The sequence below is a fragment of the Siniperca chuatsi genome, linkage group LG12 (assembly GCF_020085105.1).
Source record: "Siniperca chuatsi isolate FFG_IHB_CAS linkage group LG12, ASM2008510v1, whole genome shotgun sequence".
In the NCBI taxonomy this organism is placed as follows: Eukaryota; Metazoa; Chordata; class Actinopteri; order Centrarchiformes; family Sinipercidae; genus Siniperca; species Siniperca chuatsi.
Window position 1 is genome coordinate 6,482,960 of NC_058053.1, and position 16,399 is coordinate 6,499,358.

The 16,399-nt window shown below is 37.2% G+C and overlaps 1 protein-coding gene across 2 annotated transcripts; it reads right to left on the reverse strand.

The window, feature by feature from the left end:
* Positions 1-462: 462 nt before the first annotated feature.
* Positions 463-8,646, reverse strand: cxcr2 (chemokine (C-X-C motif) receptor 2). 2 transcript variants are annotated; one of them, XM_044217766.1, is made up of 2 exons: positions 7,822-8,646; positions 463-5,824 (listed from the first exon to the last, which is right to left on the reverse strand). In XM_044217766.1, exons 1-2 carry the CDS (start codon positions 7,837-7,839, stop codon positions 4,757-4,759), a joined length of 1,086 nt encoding a protein of 361 aa, XP_044073701.1. In that variant the 5' UTR covers positions 7,840-8,646; the 3' UTR covers positions 463-4,756. The 2 variants fall into 2 exon arrangements, with proteins under 2 accessions (XP_044073701.1, XP_044073700.1); XM_044217765.1 differs by lacking the exon at positions 7,822-8,646 and adding an exon at positions 7,132-7,806.
* Positions 8,647-16,399: the final 7,753 nt, after the last annotated feature.

Here is a 16,399-nt window from a genome sequence, read left to right on the forward strand (position 1 = left end):
TGACAGGACAGATATATATATATATATATATATATATATATATATATATATATATATATATATATATATATAGATATATATATAGATATGTGTATATATATATATATATATATATATATATATATATATATATATATAAATATATATGTATATATGTATGTATATATATGTATATATATATGTATATATGTATATATATACACATATATATATCTATATATATATAGATATGTATATGTATATATGTATACATATGTGTATATATATATATGTATATATGTATATATATACACATATATATATATATGTGTGTGTATATATATATATATATATATATATATATATATATATATATATATATATATATATATATATATATATATATATATATATGCATGCGTGCTATTTACATCTACATACAACAATTGTGGGCAACAAACAGAACAACAGTGCTGACATTTCTGCCGAACCCCAGATCACATTCAGTGACATGAAAATAATTGGTAAACTCATTAATCTAATCTTGGCATTTTAATCTGTAATAGATGCTGAATTGTAGAAGAATGGGGAACAGGCAAAATTCAAATTGTGTGAGTTGGCATCCCTGCAAGTAAAATCAAAAGCAGGGCTGGATATACCCACTAGCCCTGGGGCAAAATGAGCTGCTGGGCACTATTGAGCCTCCCTCCACTCACATTTCCCCAACCTATTCTATCCAGAGTCCCAGAAACCAACTAGTATTTCTAAACTGGAATTACTACCCTGCCCCAGGTTTACTGTATGCCAGTTAGTTTGTGATAATTTGATTAAACACAAAGGATGTGCACATATGTATAATATCAACTGGAATATTAAAGCCATTAAAGGCCTGGCACACCCACACACAGTGATGGAAAGTAACTCAGTATGATTACTCAAGGACTGTACAAAAAGTACAAATTTGATGTACTTTTACTTTATTATTTCCATTTCATGTCAGTTTATAAATCTACTCCACTACTCTTCAGAGGGAAATAATGTACTTTCTAGTCCACTACATTAACCTGACAGCTTTAGTATCAAACTACCAAACAGTGTAAGAAATAGGCCTAATTCAAATTAGCTCCAGCTTGACCAGCTCTAGCAGCAAAATGCATCAGAAGTAATAATCCAATGATATAAAACACTGACGCCATTTTCTGACTTGAGTACTTTTAACACTAATACTTTAATAGTAGTTTGTTCCTAATAATACTTATTTAACATTTTACCTGTTACTTGCAATTTCTACCTTAACTCAAGTAAAGGCCTTTTTGACTGAAAAGCACTGGTGTTACTAATAACATTTACGATGGCTCCATTATATTCAAGTATCCCAGTCAGCTATGGCAGTGTGACAGTGAGGCAGGATGCACAATAGCAGGACCCCTGAAACCGAAGCAGCTAAATGGAATTCAGCCATTGTTAATTTATTATTTCCGCCTTTGCCTTTGCTACTGTGACATGTCAGAATGTCCTCCTTCAAAAAGGCCTATCTGACTACTTCCTCTACTGCCCTCACAGGTGTTTGTAATTATTCTGGCTAATCAGACCTCTGCTCAGGTTAAAGTTGGGGGGCTATGCAGCCAATTACATGATATCACCAATCAGTACTAACAAGAATCCAAAACAGTATTGTACTTAGAGGGAGAGTTGTTTTCAAACTGGAACCCTGTTACACAAGGCTGACTCTGGTACCAAACTACTGCATTACAATAATTTCTTTAATGAACCTGATATGGTTTTGTTGTGAGGAGATCCTTTAATTATGTAGCATTTTATGAATCGTATGAAGTGTTCATTCTGTTTTGTCGTTCACTTGTTCATATTATATGAGATCAGAGGGATCATAGAAAGAGGGAGATAAGTGGCAATGGATTTTTGATATTTTTAGTAATAGATAATAATAATAATACTATATAATGATAATAATACAAATAGAACATCTTGACAGGCAGAGAACATAAAAAAACACACACATAAAAAAAAAACTGAATTGTCAAATCAGAGAACAATGGGAAGAATATGCTTACTTAATACTGTACTTCCTCTATTTGTTTCTTCTTTTTTACAAGGTAAGCACCGGTCATTTTAAGATCAGCCATCACAGCCATCACATCATAAAAAACACCTATTCAACACATTATTAATAGTTCCACCCAAAGACACAACTCACACTGACTAATCATTACACTGATTCAGTAAGTGTGTGTACTTTTGCCCTTTTTATAAAATAATTTGATTATTCGGGTCTTTAAAGAACCATTTCCTTTCTATTTGTCATGGCTTGTGAGCCAGGTTGCAACAGTGCATATAGGAAAACAATGGTAAATACTTGTATGGTGAAAATGAATTTTTATAGTAACTATGTTAATTAGCAGAACACCAGACCACAAACATAACAGGAGCACAGCCAGAACTTGGACAACATGCGAAAGCGTTTAATCGTGCTTTTGTTTTGGACAGCATCAAGATTTTTGGTTAGAAAGCTGTTTCTGTTACTCTACTCATGTGGTCTAAGGCTAGACCCACGTTTGATAAATCAATTACAATGCCATCAATTTTGGAAGTGCAGGGAGTGTTAAAACATTTACAGACTTACAAAATGTACAACTCTTTTCCTGTTGCTTGGAGAGAACTGTCAAAAATGTTACCTTATACACTTTTTGCCACGACAGAGGACCTGCTCCTCAGTCCAATTAGATTAATGTAAAGCATAGAAAGTAGAATTAATTTAATGAATTAAACAATAAAGTGTCACACAACTTGACTGAGGAAATATATGTATATATATATATATATATATATATATAAAGTATTTCTGATATGAGAGACCACACATGGTTTAGGATTTAAAGATTTTTTTTTAATTTTTTAGTATATTTTGGCTTTTTCAAATGAGTTTTGCAGAAACAGCTGAGAAAAATAGGATAATACAGTAATAATTCATATGATCAGACAATGTAAAAACATCCCTTCCTTTACATGTAATTTTATTTTGCATCCATGGCTGCTGCACAACTTCTCATGAAGACACATTCTCCCATCTCCTTCTTTACATCAGCCACAGAGCCACCTATGCAGGCACGCACATGCACACACACACCATTGCCACATGTACTACCTGTACATACAGACATTCACGTGATCAAGGTACAAATTCAGATAAACAGATAAAGTATTCTATCTTATGTATTATAGCCAGATGTCTACTGCAAGAAACAATTTGCTATGTACTGAAAAAATACAGCATTTTACGATTACAACATTGATTACAAAAAACACTGTTGCACTGTTGTTTCTTGCAGCAGCAGTTTGTACAGACCTTGGAGGGAAACCTAAATAAAAATCAGTCATTGAAGAGACAGCACCTTGTTTTTGAAAACAGAAAGATGATTCACCACTACTTCCTGTTTGAAAGATCAAGATATCTGATCTGCCAAAAAAAAAACAACACGAAAACACGTTTTTTCACTACTGTCTGATATGAGGACAAAAAAACTTCAAGTTAAAAATTCACAGTGTTCAAATTAAAATGAACTTCAAACTTAAAGTTCTTTCTGTTCATGAAAAACCACACAAGCTTTGTAAAATGCACATAAACAACAATATAATCTCAATAATTGCACCAGCTTTCTCATTAACTACTTTGAAGGTGTGCCACCTTTTCCTCCACTGACAACTGATTTTTATTTTTGAGGTTGCGCACCCAGTTTCGTTCTCTAGAGTGCAAACTTTTTGGACTCAATAATTACACCTCAAACAATGTTAAATCACTCACCATGAAAATACACTAAGGCAAGAATATAAAAATAAAAAAGCCTTTCTAAGCTATGGGGTACACATCTGGGTTGTGACAGGATCCTAAATCAGACATCCAGCTAAAGCTTTGAAGCAACTATCCAATTCTAACTTTAGCATTAGTCATGTAAACTATCTACATCCATATTATTTGTTATAGCAATTAAACATTAGGGGATGACACTCTCCACTCTACAATATTGTCCAATGGTTAATAACATGATTTAAAGGAATACTTTGAGATTAGAGATTGAGAAAATGTTTGTCTTTTCAATATAAGGCTACAGCCAGCTGCTTAGCTTAATTTAGCAAAAAAAAAAAAAAACTGAAAACAGGGGGAAACAGCTAGCCTGGCTCTAACTAATGCTAACAACATCTGCCTACCAGCACCTCTAAAGTTAAAGGATGTTACTGCTCCTGGCCAAGAAATACTTTAGTACATAAACCCCTGTGAAACAGTGAATTGTCATTTTTACACAGGTGGATTTTTGGACAGAGCCTTGCTAGCTGTTTCCAGTCTTTATGGTAAGATAAGCTTAACCGGCTGCTGGCTCCAGCTACATATTAACTGTAGAGACGGGAGAGTAGTATCTATCTTCTCATCTAACCCTTGGAAAGAAAGCAAATCGTCTTTTCCAAAATGTTAGACTATTCCTTTAAATTCAGACAATGTACATAGGCTGTGATGGAGTAATAAAATATGGAACTTGATTCATATTTTGAATAATCAAGCTAACACCTACATCTATTAATTTTCCTGAATATTCTTATTCTGTTCAGATTATATTGTACATGTATTAGGATATCAAATATGACCACTTGGTTGTTGTGGTCTGTAATACTATTCTACACTTTCCTCATTTGGCCAATTGAAGGGTCAAATAAAAATGACCACCACCCGAGCCTGTAAATAGCATAATCACCCGTCAGGAGTTAGTTACATAGTAGTGGAGGTGTGTCTAGATTTGATGTTCCCTGCACTGCTGACAGAGCTATTCCTGTAAGCCATCTGGAGCCTCTTGCTGATGAGGCCGTGTTTATAAAGAGCCGAGAGAAACTGATTACGGAACTTCTGCCCAATGAAAGCGTACAGCACTGGATTCACCGCACAGTGCATGAAGGCCAACACTTGGGTCACTTTTAGCATCACTGCCACTCTGTAGCGAGTTTCGCATGTCTCCCCTTTGATTGAGTCGCCTCGTATGAGTGTGTCAATCAGTACAGTAACATTATATGGCAGCCAGCACAGAACAAATGCTATCACCACTGCCAGGATGATGCGCATGGCCTTGTGCTTTTGTTGATTACGTGTGTGAAACAGTGCCACCAAAGTCCAGCTGTAGCAGACAGCCATCACCAGCAGTGGCAGGAAAAAGCCCATCGTATGGCGCAGAACACGCGTGGCAACACGCCAGTGGTGAATGCTTTCACCAGTTAGGTTTTCATAGCAAATGGTCTGGCCCAGGTCTTCAGCACGCATGCTCTCCTTCTGAATTGCCACGGGTAAGGACAGCAGTCCAGCCACCAGCCACACCACACTGCACACCACTTTCACCAACAGGTGACGGGAGGACAGGACACGAGTAGCTCTCACAATGGCAAAGTGACGGTCCACACTGATGCATGCCAGCAGGAAGACACCACTGTATACTGATGCCTCCTGAAAGCCTGACAGGAGTTTGCACAGGAAGTTGCCGAAGATCCAACCAGAATGAGCATTGACGGCCCAGAACGGGAGGGTAAGAGTGAAGAGAAGGTCTGCCATCGCCAGGTGCATCAAGTAGATATCTGTGCTGACTCTACCTTTCTTCATATAACAAACCACATAGACAACTACACTGTTGCCTACCATGCTGAAGAGAAACACGATGATGTAGGTGATCATCAGGCCCACGCTACTAAATCCAGGCACAGTTACATTGCAAGGAGTAGATGGTTCATAATCGTCATATGTAAATGTATAATTGAGGATAGCGTTGAAGTCAAATTGCTCTGGTGTCAGCAGCTGAAAAAAAACCCAAAATCATTAGTTTGTACAAATAGCAGAGAATAGCTTTCAGCTGCACTAGGTAATGAATCTTATAAGCCTTAATCACAGAGTATGCCTGCTATCAAAAAAGTGTGACAGATGTCAACCGACCAAATTCAGATGGTGCAGTTTTGCAGTATTTTTCCAAATTATAAGCAGTATTTTACTAAATTGTGGTCACTTGTGGGGTATCTTCTCGATACTGTGTCAGAATGAAACACAAGTGAGCGCTCCATCTGGATGCAGATGGAGCGGACTCAACCCCACCAGCTGCTTTAAAGGAATAGTTTGACATTTTGGGAAATACACTTATTCGCTTTCTTGCCAAGAGTTAGATGATCAATACCACTCTCACGTCTGTTCTTTAAATATAATCCTACAGCCAGCAGCCGGTTAGCTTAGCTTAGCTTAGCATAATGACTGAAAACAGGGGGAAACAGCCAGCCTGGCTCTGTCCAAAGGTAACAAAGTCAGCCTACCAGCGCCTCTAAAGCTCACTAATTAACACTTTTGGAAGTCACTGCGCCTAGTCAAGAAGTAGTCCCACACAAACTCCCAGTAAATCCACAAATTGGTTTTTATGCTGATTAAACAAACATGATATGTTCATTAGTGAGCTTTAAGAGGTGCTGGTGGGAGGAATTTATTACTTTTGAACAGCACCAGGCTAGCTGTTTCCCGCTGGTTCCAGTCTTTGTGTTCAGATACGTTAACTGGTTATAATGAATGGATAGACATGAGAGTGGTATCTTCTCATCTAACTCTCAGCAAGAATGTTTATAAGCATACTTCCCAAAATATAAAACTATTCATTTTCAAGAAGAAATTTAGAACCATGTACTGCAGCTTAGTGACATCACAAAAACGTGATTTCAGTGTAGTGAAGTCCTCAACATACAATTTTTCTGACTGATCAGTGTGTGAAATTGCTTAATGCAGCTTAAATAGTTTAAAATTTGATGTCAAAGCTTAGTTGAAAAAGTTGAATATTGCCTCCTAAACCATTTAAAAAAAACATTCAAGCCAACCTCAATCGTTGTTTTGAGGTTTTAATTAAAATTAGCTTAATATCACAATTTTAGACAACAGAATTACATATCAATGTATCATAATATGGTATATTTACTATGCAATTACACTAAAAGACAATAACATTTAACTGTTTCTTAGCCTTACGTGCATAGGTCTTTTATCACTTGCTCACGTTTACCACAAATTTGAATGAAAAATTTGAATAACAATTCTTTACCCTAACTGCAACTTTCGAGAATTCCAGTGTTTACCTGATTTTCCCCTTCTTCTTGATTGGTTAGAACCAAATACTTCGAAACACTGACGATCAAAAGTAATAGCTTCATCCCTCCTTTCTTGATGCACACAGGTTAACAAGAATAAAACTACTTGACAGTGAATGCTGTGTTAACTTGGAAGAACTCCTTGTGTAATGTGTGTGCAGTGGAATTACTAATGCTATATTAGCAAACTGTATCTCTACAAGGGAAGTAGGTAAACCACAGATATTATCTGTCTTAAGCAATCTCCATGAATAAGACACGTCTTGACAACATGTTGTCTTGTTAAAGCTTGATGTTTAGATGTTTGATGTGACAGGATGTCGATAACCTGTAGAGGAAAGCTGATAATGTAGATAACTTGCAATGATTTGATGGTGTTTATTAATGTTCTCTGTTCTAACACACCGTGTGAGATGCCCTGCTATGAAATAAACCATCTGTAACTGTAACTACAGACCAGTCGCGAACCAGTTCTTCCTTTGCAAAACACTAGAAAACACTGTGTATCAAAAAGTGGAAAATTCTATTTCTGCAGAGTAAATGATACCACACTGAACACGTCAGTCAGCCACCGTGCCCTTCCGATCCCTGCGTGCTCCTGTGTGCTCTCCTCTCCTTGTGTTTCTTGTGTGTGTGTGTGTGTGTGTGTCTCCCGCCTGCTGCTGGTCACCGGCTCACCTGACGCCCATTACTCATCAGTCTCCCACAGCACCAGCGCCGGATCGTCTCCGTGCACTTGTACTGCAGTCATGTAAAGGCTCCGCGCTTGCCCAAGTTAAGCATTGCTGTAGTTATTTCAGCAGTGTGTGTGTCACTGTCTTTTCCTCTCGTCACTGTTGCATTTTGACTTGTTGCTGTACGCATTGTAAAGCATATGGAGTTTATTTGTAATGAAATAAGCTATATACATAATAATGCCTTGCCTTCCCCCTTTACAATGAACTCCTGTATTTTACATTATGTACCCACATAACAAGTAGTGTAACTATTACCGCATGCATGACACCTGGTACAAAACTAACCCTTGTCTTACTGTACTGTTTACTGTATGTTAATACGTCACAAAATGGGGGCATTGGTTCTGAGCCACTTGACAAGGTGACTTTCGGAAATATGGCCTCTAAATCAATTTCCTGATGTTTTCGATTCAAATGATGGCAACAAAATGTAATTTCGATTAATTTCAAGTGATGCACCTTACAATAGGTTGATGAGTGTACGAGCAGTCTGGCAGTATTATTGTACTGAGCTCATCTTGATGCTGATGGTCTTTAGGTTCAGACCACCTGGTCTAAAGTTTGAATTTTAATAATCCTCCATACACTCAGAAAATCTTCATGCTTAGTCTATTTGCACTTACTGAAAGGTTGTCTGTATATTTGTCATTTATTGAAGAGTTTGAAGTTAGTAAATTAGTAATTAGTAAATGTTGAATTTGGTTTTCTCACAAGCAGAGTTTTGCTTGGCAACACATTTCTCATGGATCTTCCTTTAAGAGACTCAGTTATCTATTGGCTGCAGGTCACCAGAGTGTAATGCAGAAAACAAGTAAGACTGCAAAAAATAATATGTGAAAGACCCGGTTTCAAAACTTTGCAGTCTTGCCTTTTTTCAGCATGATGTTCTTCTAAGATTGAAAACTGTTCTTTAAGAGTTGTGACATACTTCTAAAAGCAGAACAATAAACATTTGACATTTTACTTTTGGTTGCTTCAGATATGAGTAATACTATACAGTCATACAAAAACATGTCTAGAAAAGTGGATGCTAGCCTCTGTCTATGTTTGAAAGCCATCTAAGACCTCAAAAGGCAACCACTAACCAACCAGACACTTCCAGAGCTCTCTTTGATTTGAGTATACTTTAAGTCAAAAGTAAGAGAATTAATGCTTTTAATTCTTAAATTTGCGAGTCGCATTAAAAGTGATTTTATCCTCATCTTTTATCTTTCACTTCACTTTCACTCAAAATGTGACTCATAGCAGTTTGATGAATACAGAGCTTGATTCTTGGAATCAGAATCAGAATCATAAATACTTTATTGATCCCCGAAGGGAAACTCTTTGTTACAGCAGCTCGCCTTTACGTCAGTGCACACAGGAGAAAGTACTAGCAAAAATATAATACAATACACTATACAAACTATAAAAACAGATCAGAAAATAAATTAAGTACCAGGTGGGTATAAGTATAAAATAAACTAAGTGTGAAGTACCAAGTGGGTTTACCAGTTGATGATGATAATACAGTATAATAATACAATGTATTAATATAAGTACTAAGTAATAAGTAGTGGTGCATGTACTGAGTTAAGTGTAGTTTATTGAGATTATTAAGATATTGCACAGCAGTAATGGAGGTATATAATATCAATATCAATAAATAGGAAAAACTAATATAGGAAAACTAAATATTGCACGGGAGTAGTACACAGAATATTGCACAATTATTCAAGTATGGCAGAGATGTTAATGATCAATGTCCAGTTTAATGACTTAGGGTCATACAGACTGACACTTAGAGGGAGGAGTTAAAGAGTTTGATTGCTGCCAGCTTCTCTCCCAGCAGGGCTGGCCAGATGGTGTTGAAAGCACTGGAGAAGTCAAAAAACATGATCCTCACCGTGCTTGCCGGCTTGTCCAGGTGGGTGTGGATGCGGTAAAGCAGGAAGATGATGGCGTCCTCAACTCCCAGCCGGGGCTGGTAGGCGAACTGAAGGGGGTCCAGGAGGGGTCAAACAGACCCAAACTCTGGATTCAACAAATATCCTTCAGTTTTATTTTGATTTAGTTTGATTTGTGTTGAGCCCTGTGCTTGCATCATTTATGAAGATTATATATTTTTATATTTTTTTCCCCTCCTTAATTTATTTTAATACTGTTGTTTTTGATTATTTGTCCAGTAGAGGGCAGCAGCAGTCTTGAAGAGTTCACTGCATACCTTCTCAGGAACATACTGGAATAAGAATAAGAAAACCAAAATAGTTGCAAATGTCCTGACAATAAAGTTTGTATGACTTTTCAAAAAATAACATTTAAAGGGGCACTCCACCAATTTTTGAAGTTTGAAGTTCAACCTATAGAAGTTCAGTTATCTTATCATGGGGAGTAGGCCTCATACAGCCTGCAAAAACAGTTGTATGTACGATGTCTCCTGTGGCTCTGGAGGAGCTGTAAAGAATAACCTCTAAGCTGTCCGTTTTTCTAACAGAAAGTCTGCATAACAGACTTTGGGTGTGGGGTTTAAAAGAACTGGGCAGTTATAGGAGGCAGGTGAAATGAAAGATGCTGTTGAGTTGCAATATGGGAAATGTAGGATCCAGTGTTTCTGGAGCTTTACTCATAGGGACTAACAGGGTTTCTCTGCCTCTGATGTCAGCAACAATGTAGAAACAAAGATTACAAAAATATAAGGAGAAAGACAGAACTGTGACACAATTAACATGGCAAAAAAACAAAATACTTCCAAATACTGTCAAGTCTGTAAAAACACCTACAAAGAAGAAACAATAGTGAGGGAAAGGCCAGGCCCAATCACAGGTTTCAGGCATAAGCAGTGAAGGCATTTAACATGGGAAGCATGCAGCACACTGTACCTAATTTTGCTGCGTAGTTCATCATAAACTTACTTGGAAGAACTTAATCAGTTACTCATTGAAAAGTGGTAGCCTAATCACAACTAAATATTCAACAGCAGTAGATACATATAGTATACTCAAACAAAACCAAGGGGATTTCAGTCTGAACACAGAGAAACATGATATCGATCAACTTATACAACTCCCAGCAAGACAGCAAACCACCTCCAAAAATATCAGAGAGATGGAGTGTTACTGGCATTTGTAACTGCAATGTAATTATACTGATTTTGACATTATTGCAATCCTTTACATTAGTCAACAAGTTGTAACCATTTAAGTCATAATATTTGAAAAAGTGTGCATCAGAAATGTCTCTGTATTTGTTATTCATAAAAATTAGAAAATTACTCCAAACAATAAAATAAACCCAATGGTAAATCTCCAAAAGTGTCTTTAAAAAAAAAAAAATAACCTGCAGCCACTCAGGTATATCAAGGTTTTGATCTTGAATGTATAGGGTGGACTCTAACTTGAAAAAAAGTCCATATCAAAGGAAAGCTGGATAAGAGAGCAGGAATGTCATCCGGGTTATCAACTAGGCACCTCCCACCACAGATGTTCAGACAGCACCACCACCACAAGGCTCCCTCACTGGTGAATCCTGGTGCCCCTACACCACCCTTCTACCTGCTCTCAGTGCTAACTAAAAGGAAATGTTTCCTAATATAACCCTGCCATGTCCATTTAAAGACTGTTGTCTTTTTCCATATGTTGGACCACAGGCTGCTCTAATCAGCACATTGTAGCCTTCAAAGATTGGGCAGAGGTCAAATGCCATTCTTTGTCCCACAGCCATTACACGTGCTCTAATGAACCAATAATACATACAGTATTTGAAAAGTTGTCAAATGAGAGAACCAAGAAAACAGTTAAACCTTTTTCATAAAATTACTCAGCACAGTTAATCAAGCAAATTAATCTTCTGGAGGACAACAAGTAACATGGTGACAAAATGGTTAGACTTTAAGTAATAAACTATCATTTAATGCAAAGTTTAAGGATCCAAATGTAGAAGACAAGGAAGCGATATGTGGATGAGGTAGCAACCATTTATTTTATAAACTGCAAAGTCCAAACGGGAGCAGGCAAAAGGTACACAAGTCTATAGTAAAGGCAAGGAACAAGGAATCAAATACAAAAAACTCAAATACAAATACAAAAAGTAAGAAATGCCAGGATGCTCAACAAAGTATAACAAAAATGCACATGACAGGAACAACGACCCGACAACGAACAAAGGAAAAGACCTGGACTGAATACACTAAGGTAGGTGAGCCAACAAGACACAGATGCAAACAATCAAGGAGGGGCCAACAATCAAAACTGGAGGGAAAGAAAACAAAGACAGGAAGTAAAACCACATGACACAAAACGGGAGGAGAATACTACAAAATAAAAAATGGGAAACAGGACAAAACCTCAAACTATGACATAAACTCCACTGTGTGAGGATGGTATTTCTTCTATGTATACTGTACATAGCTCTGTGGAAATGAATTACTTCTGCAAGACCTTGACCCATGACTGCAAGGCACAGTAGCAGACAAGTCCTCTCTTAGTTCCATCTAATACTAAGTTAATGTTTCCAGGAATTCTTTGTCACAAAGTGGCATTGAGTACATTCTATTATATTAATGAAGAGTGCTCTAGCAGGGTCAACAGTAGCGGCTTGGTGTGTTTCCATCCCTCTACACTATATCACCATATGAACCTGCAGTTCCTTGTCATTGGTCCAGTAGACTGTGTCTTCTTGAGCATACTATGGAGCAAAAGCCCTATAGCTCAATGGCATCTCAAATGTTTGTTTTTTCACTGGTCTTTCTGAAAAAGTGAAACATGTTCCTAGGGTTTACTTTCCATATTCCTGGATAAATGAATATTTTTTTACCACTTGCTTCAGATTTCAATCCCTTCATGATTTTAAATTAGTTAAAAAAAAAACACTAATTTGTTATCATTCAACAACTTTGGACACTTTAGCCAAGAACTATCTCAATGTGAGAGAAGTCCCCAGTTCAGTGAGCCAATGGGGTTTAAGCATGCGTAGTAGGGTTCCGCTGCATGAAGTAGGCTATGTAAACTTTCACTTATTTCACCTTAGCAGTCCACCAAAATCTTTCGTTTCTTACAGAGCCCCTAAAGTCCCATAAGGTAATATTTCTTATCTTGTGCGCACAAGATATCTTATTTCAGACTTTCCTGCTATTTCAACGCTTGACAGTGTGACACAACAGTTGACATTTACATTACAAAAGAAAGTTCAGCGCACAAACCACCCTGCCTTATGAACTGTCAGTTAGAAATGGGATCGCCCATCTACCCGGCCTGCTCTGTTTGCTTTTGTTTTTGTCTGCTCGATGGCTGGAGATTAGGTTGTGGACACGCCACTGAGAGGTCCTGTCTATTTTCAATGGGTGTTAAACTGGACAAGAAAAAACAGTAGCCAGTGTACACTCCTGCTTGTCAGTAAAGATCTTTATTATTGTGTCAGTGACAACTTTTCTAATGCAGGCCATCAGCTGTATTTTAGGAAATTCAGTATTGCAATCAGTGACAAACTTCCTCAAAAATGATTCCTGTCTTTTTCCTTTAGTTTCTCATATTTGTATCTGACAGTACATGTGTTTTCTAGTTTATTAACTTCTGGACGTTTTATAACAAAAGTACGCTTCTAAAAAATATCTCTGGATCCTTGGAAGTATAAACACTTAAGCACTTTCTTTAATGTCCCTGTAGTGCAAAAAGTCAGTCACACCCTCTTTCTCTTCTTTTTTATTGACCAGGAACCAGCAAGAAACTGAAGACTGTCTTTACCAGATGCCCACCCTGCCTAGAGTGCAGTGCAATGGTTGTATAACTGTTGTATGTTTTGTTTTTCTCTGTAAAAACCTATCCTCTTACTAATATAATCAGCTTACATAACCTGTTTCCTGGAAATATACCTATTACGAAGAGCAGTGCATGTGCATCTATCTTAAAATAAAAGGAAGTTATTTCAATTGTAAAGGGCGATTTGAAAAGCATGTTGGACATGAGTTATTTTCACATTTCTTGGAATTCATATGGTAAAACAGTGGTACTACAACAGACCCTGCCCAGTTTAGGGAATATGTATGTTGCTCTGCTCCAGCATTGTTCTCATTGAAAAACAATGAATCCCATAAGGATGATCAAGTTGGGTATCGTGTTCTACTCATCCATCCATTCAAACAGTATTGGAGATTAACAAAGTTTATATAGTATGGTTTATAAAGGAAGCATACTTATATATACATATATATATGAATCAGAATCAGACAGTGGTAAAATGTAACTACTGTAGGTACATGCACAAATTTGAGGTACTTGAGTATTTCCATTTTATGCTACTTTATACTTCTACTCCACCACACCTCAGAGGGAAATATTGTACTTTTTACTCCACTTCATTTGTCTGACAGCTTTAGTTACTTTTCATATGACAATTTTTCATACCCTTCCTGTTAAGTGAAAAACATTTATCTCCAAATTTGGGGATTTTGAATTTGAATGTTTCTGATAAACTGAAATGTTCCTTTACGGGTTGAGAAAATTCTCCTACTTCTTAAGCTAAATAAACTATTTATTGCAAAATGCATCATCACAAAGCTGAAAACAGGCTGTTTTTCTGAGCTCAGAAAACATTGATTTTTTTAGAGCTACGTGGTTCTCACAGGACAGCGATGCTACAAACATATGATGATCTTATAGAATATGATGCATTGCTGTAGATTAAACTACCCAACAGTATACAAGGTAGTAAAATTAGCACAACCTTAACAATTTTTTGACTGTTGTAAGGCAGAAGTACAGCAAATTATACAGCTAAGTAGTTCAGATTACTTTACATTCTTTTCTCAACTCTGTGGTATCAGTTTACTGGTCCTCTGTGGGCTCTATAGTCGTACTGTGCTCATGTCAGTTTTGGGGGAACAAAAGGACAAACTGTGTGGACTGAGGATGTGTTTTTATTTGTATGACGACATCAGGTGGTTTTATTTTAGAATCCGAACCCTTTTTCATTCAATGGAAGGCGTGTCTAAGAGCCAGAGGCTGTGGGTTGGATTTTCAGGTTTATATTACACTCAGCATGATTCCTAACAACCCGAACCACAGCATATATATTCCAAAACCAAGTCTTAATGAAGGTCAGCCGCTGTACCATTTAGGATATTTCTGAGCATTCATGTCAAGGCTATAATAACATGCCTGTTCTCTCACAGAGCAGAAAGGAGCCATGGAAATGTTATGCCAACCCACACACTAGCGGTGTGTTTTTTTTACCTGAAACAGAATGAAATCTGTGTGTTTCAGTGGCTGAGACAAAATGACCTTTTTTGTCAAGACGTAAACTCCCTTCGAGATTTTGGTTGCACTGTCTCTAAAAGTACACTTTTATATTGTGGGTTTTGTTCACAAAGTAACCAGGTCAGGTGACCCTAAGTGAAAACCCAACAGTCCAAAGCTAACATTGACCAATAAGCCACTTGCAGCATTACAAAGTTGTACTGTAAAAGTTGTGTCTTTATCTTAGTTGTTCAGAAAGCAGATATATTTTTATGTTTGCATACAGAGTGGTTTTGTATTAAATTTAATCTAATCAGTTTATTTGGTTATGAATTGAATGTTGACATATGTAATTATGCTTAAAGCTGCATTAATTGACTTTTTGACCTTTGCAGGCAGCAGATCAAGATGTAAAACACTGCTTGGGCCAATGTGTTAGCAACATAGCATTACTGTTCATTTGAAGTCTTGCTTCTGGCCACCTTAATGTCCAACATTCACTCTGTCTGCATCACCAAATATCTGGCTCTTTGATGAGAGCGGAGTGTGTGGGTCACAAAACTATTGCACAAAAAGAAGCTTTAACATTGCACTTAGTCATTTAATCCATCGCTAATATTAAAAATACTGACTAGTGAAACTAACACATAGTTGTAAGTGGTATGCAAATGTTAGGATACAACTCAGAACAGCACTGGGTTGATAGAAATCAAGCAATATTAGCTCATAATGTGAAGATGCCATTTATAAGTTCTATCGTTGCAACAACTATTTCAAAATGTGTCTCTGTCCCAGTCACATTTGTTTTGTCTTGTACTGTGGCCCTAGAAACTCCATTTGAACCTTGTAAAGAGTTGAATGATGTGATTGTGCCTTGTGCCTTTATTAAACCAAGCCGATAACAGGATCCTGAACAGTGGTAAAATGGGTTTCCACTCTTACTTCAGCAGTTATCGAAAAGGCATACCTGAAGTGTCAAGTGACAGAAAAACAGTTGTACTCCTCCCCAAATTATCAAAAACAAGACGGTTGGATTTAATGTGAAGGGAGGATTGTCAGTGTTTGAAAAAGGTCTGGCCTGCAAGCTATTCAGGATGAGAAGGTTGAGTTTGAAAATGCATTATTCACCCTCAGGACCACAATCAGGGAATTGCACGCAGCTCAAGATGATCATACTAGGTGGGGCGATGTGGAAGTCAATGAACTGAGTGCACAAGCCACATCAATCTGACAGGTCACAAGAAATGTTTGTATTCTCAGTAAGCTGAACATATTCTGTACGCCATGTGGTCAAGTACATTATGTTCAACA

Excerpts from the sequence above, each read along its gene's own strand:
- cxcr2 (XM_044217765.1), bottom strand. The coding sequence starts at position 7,206 with ATGAAGCTATTACTTTTGATCGTCAGTGTTTCGAAGTATTTGGTTCTA. Across the intron at positions 5,825-7,131 it reads AAGAAGAAGGGGAAAATCAG|CTGCTGACACCAGAGCAATT; the intron begins GTAAACACTGGA and ends GTTTTTTTTCAG.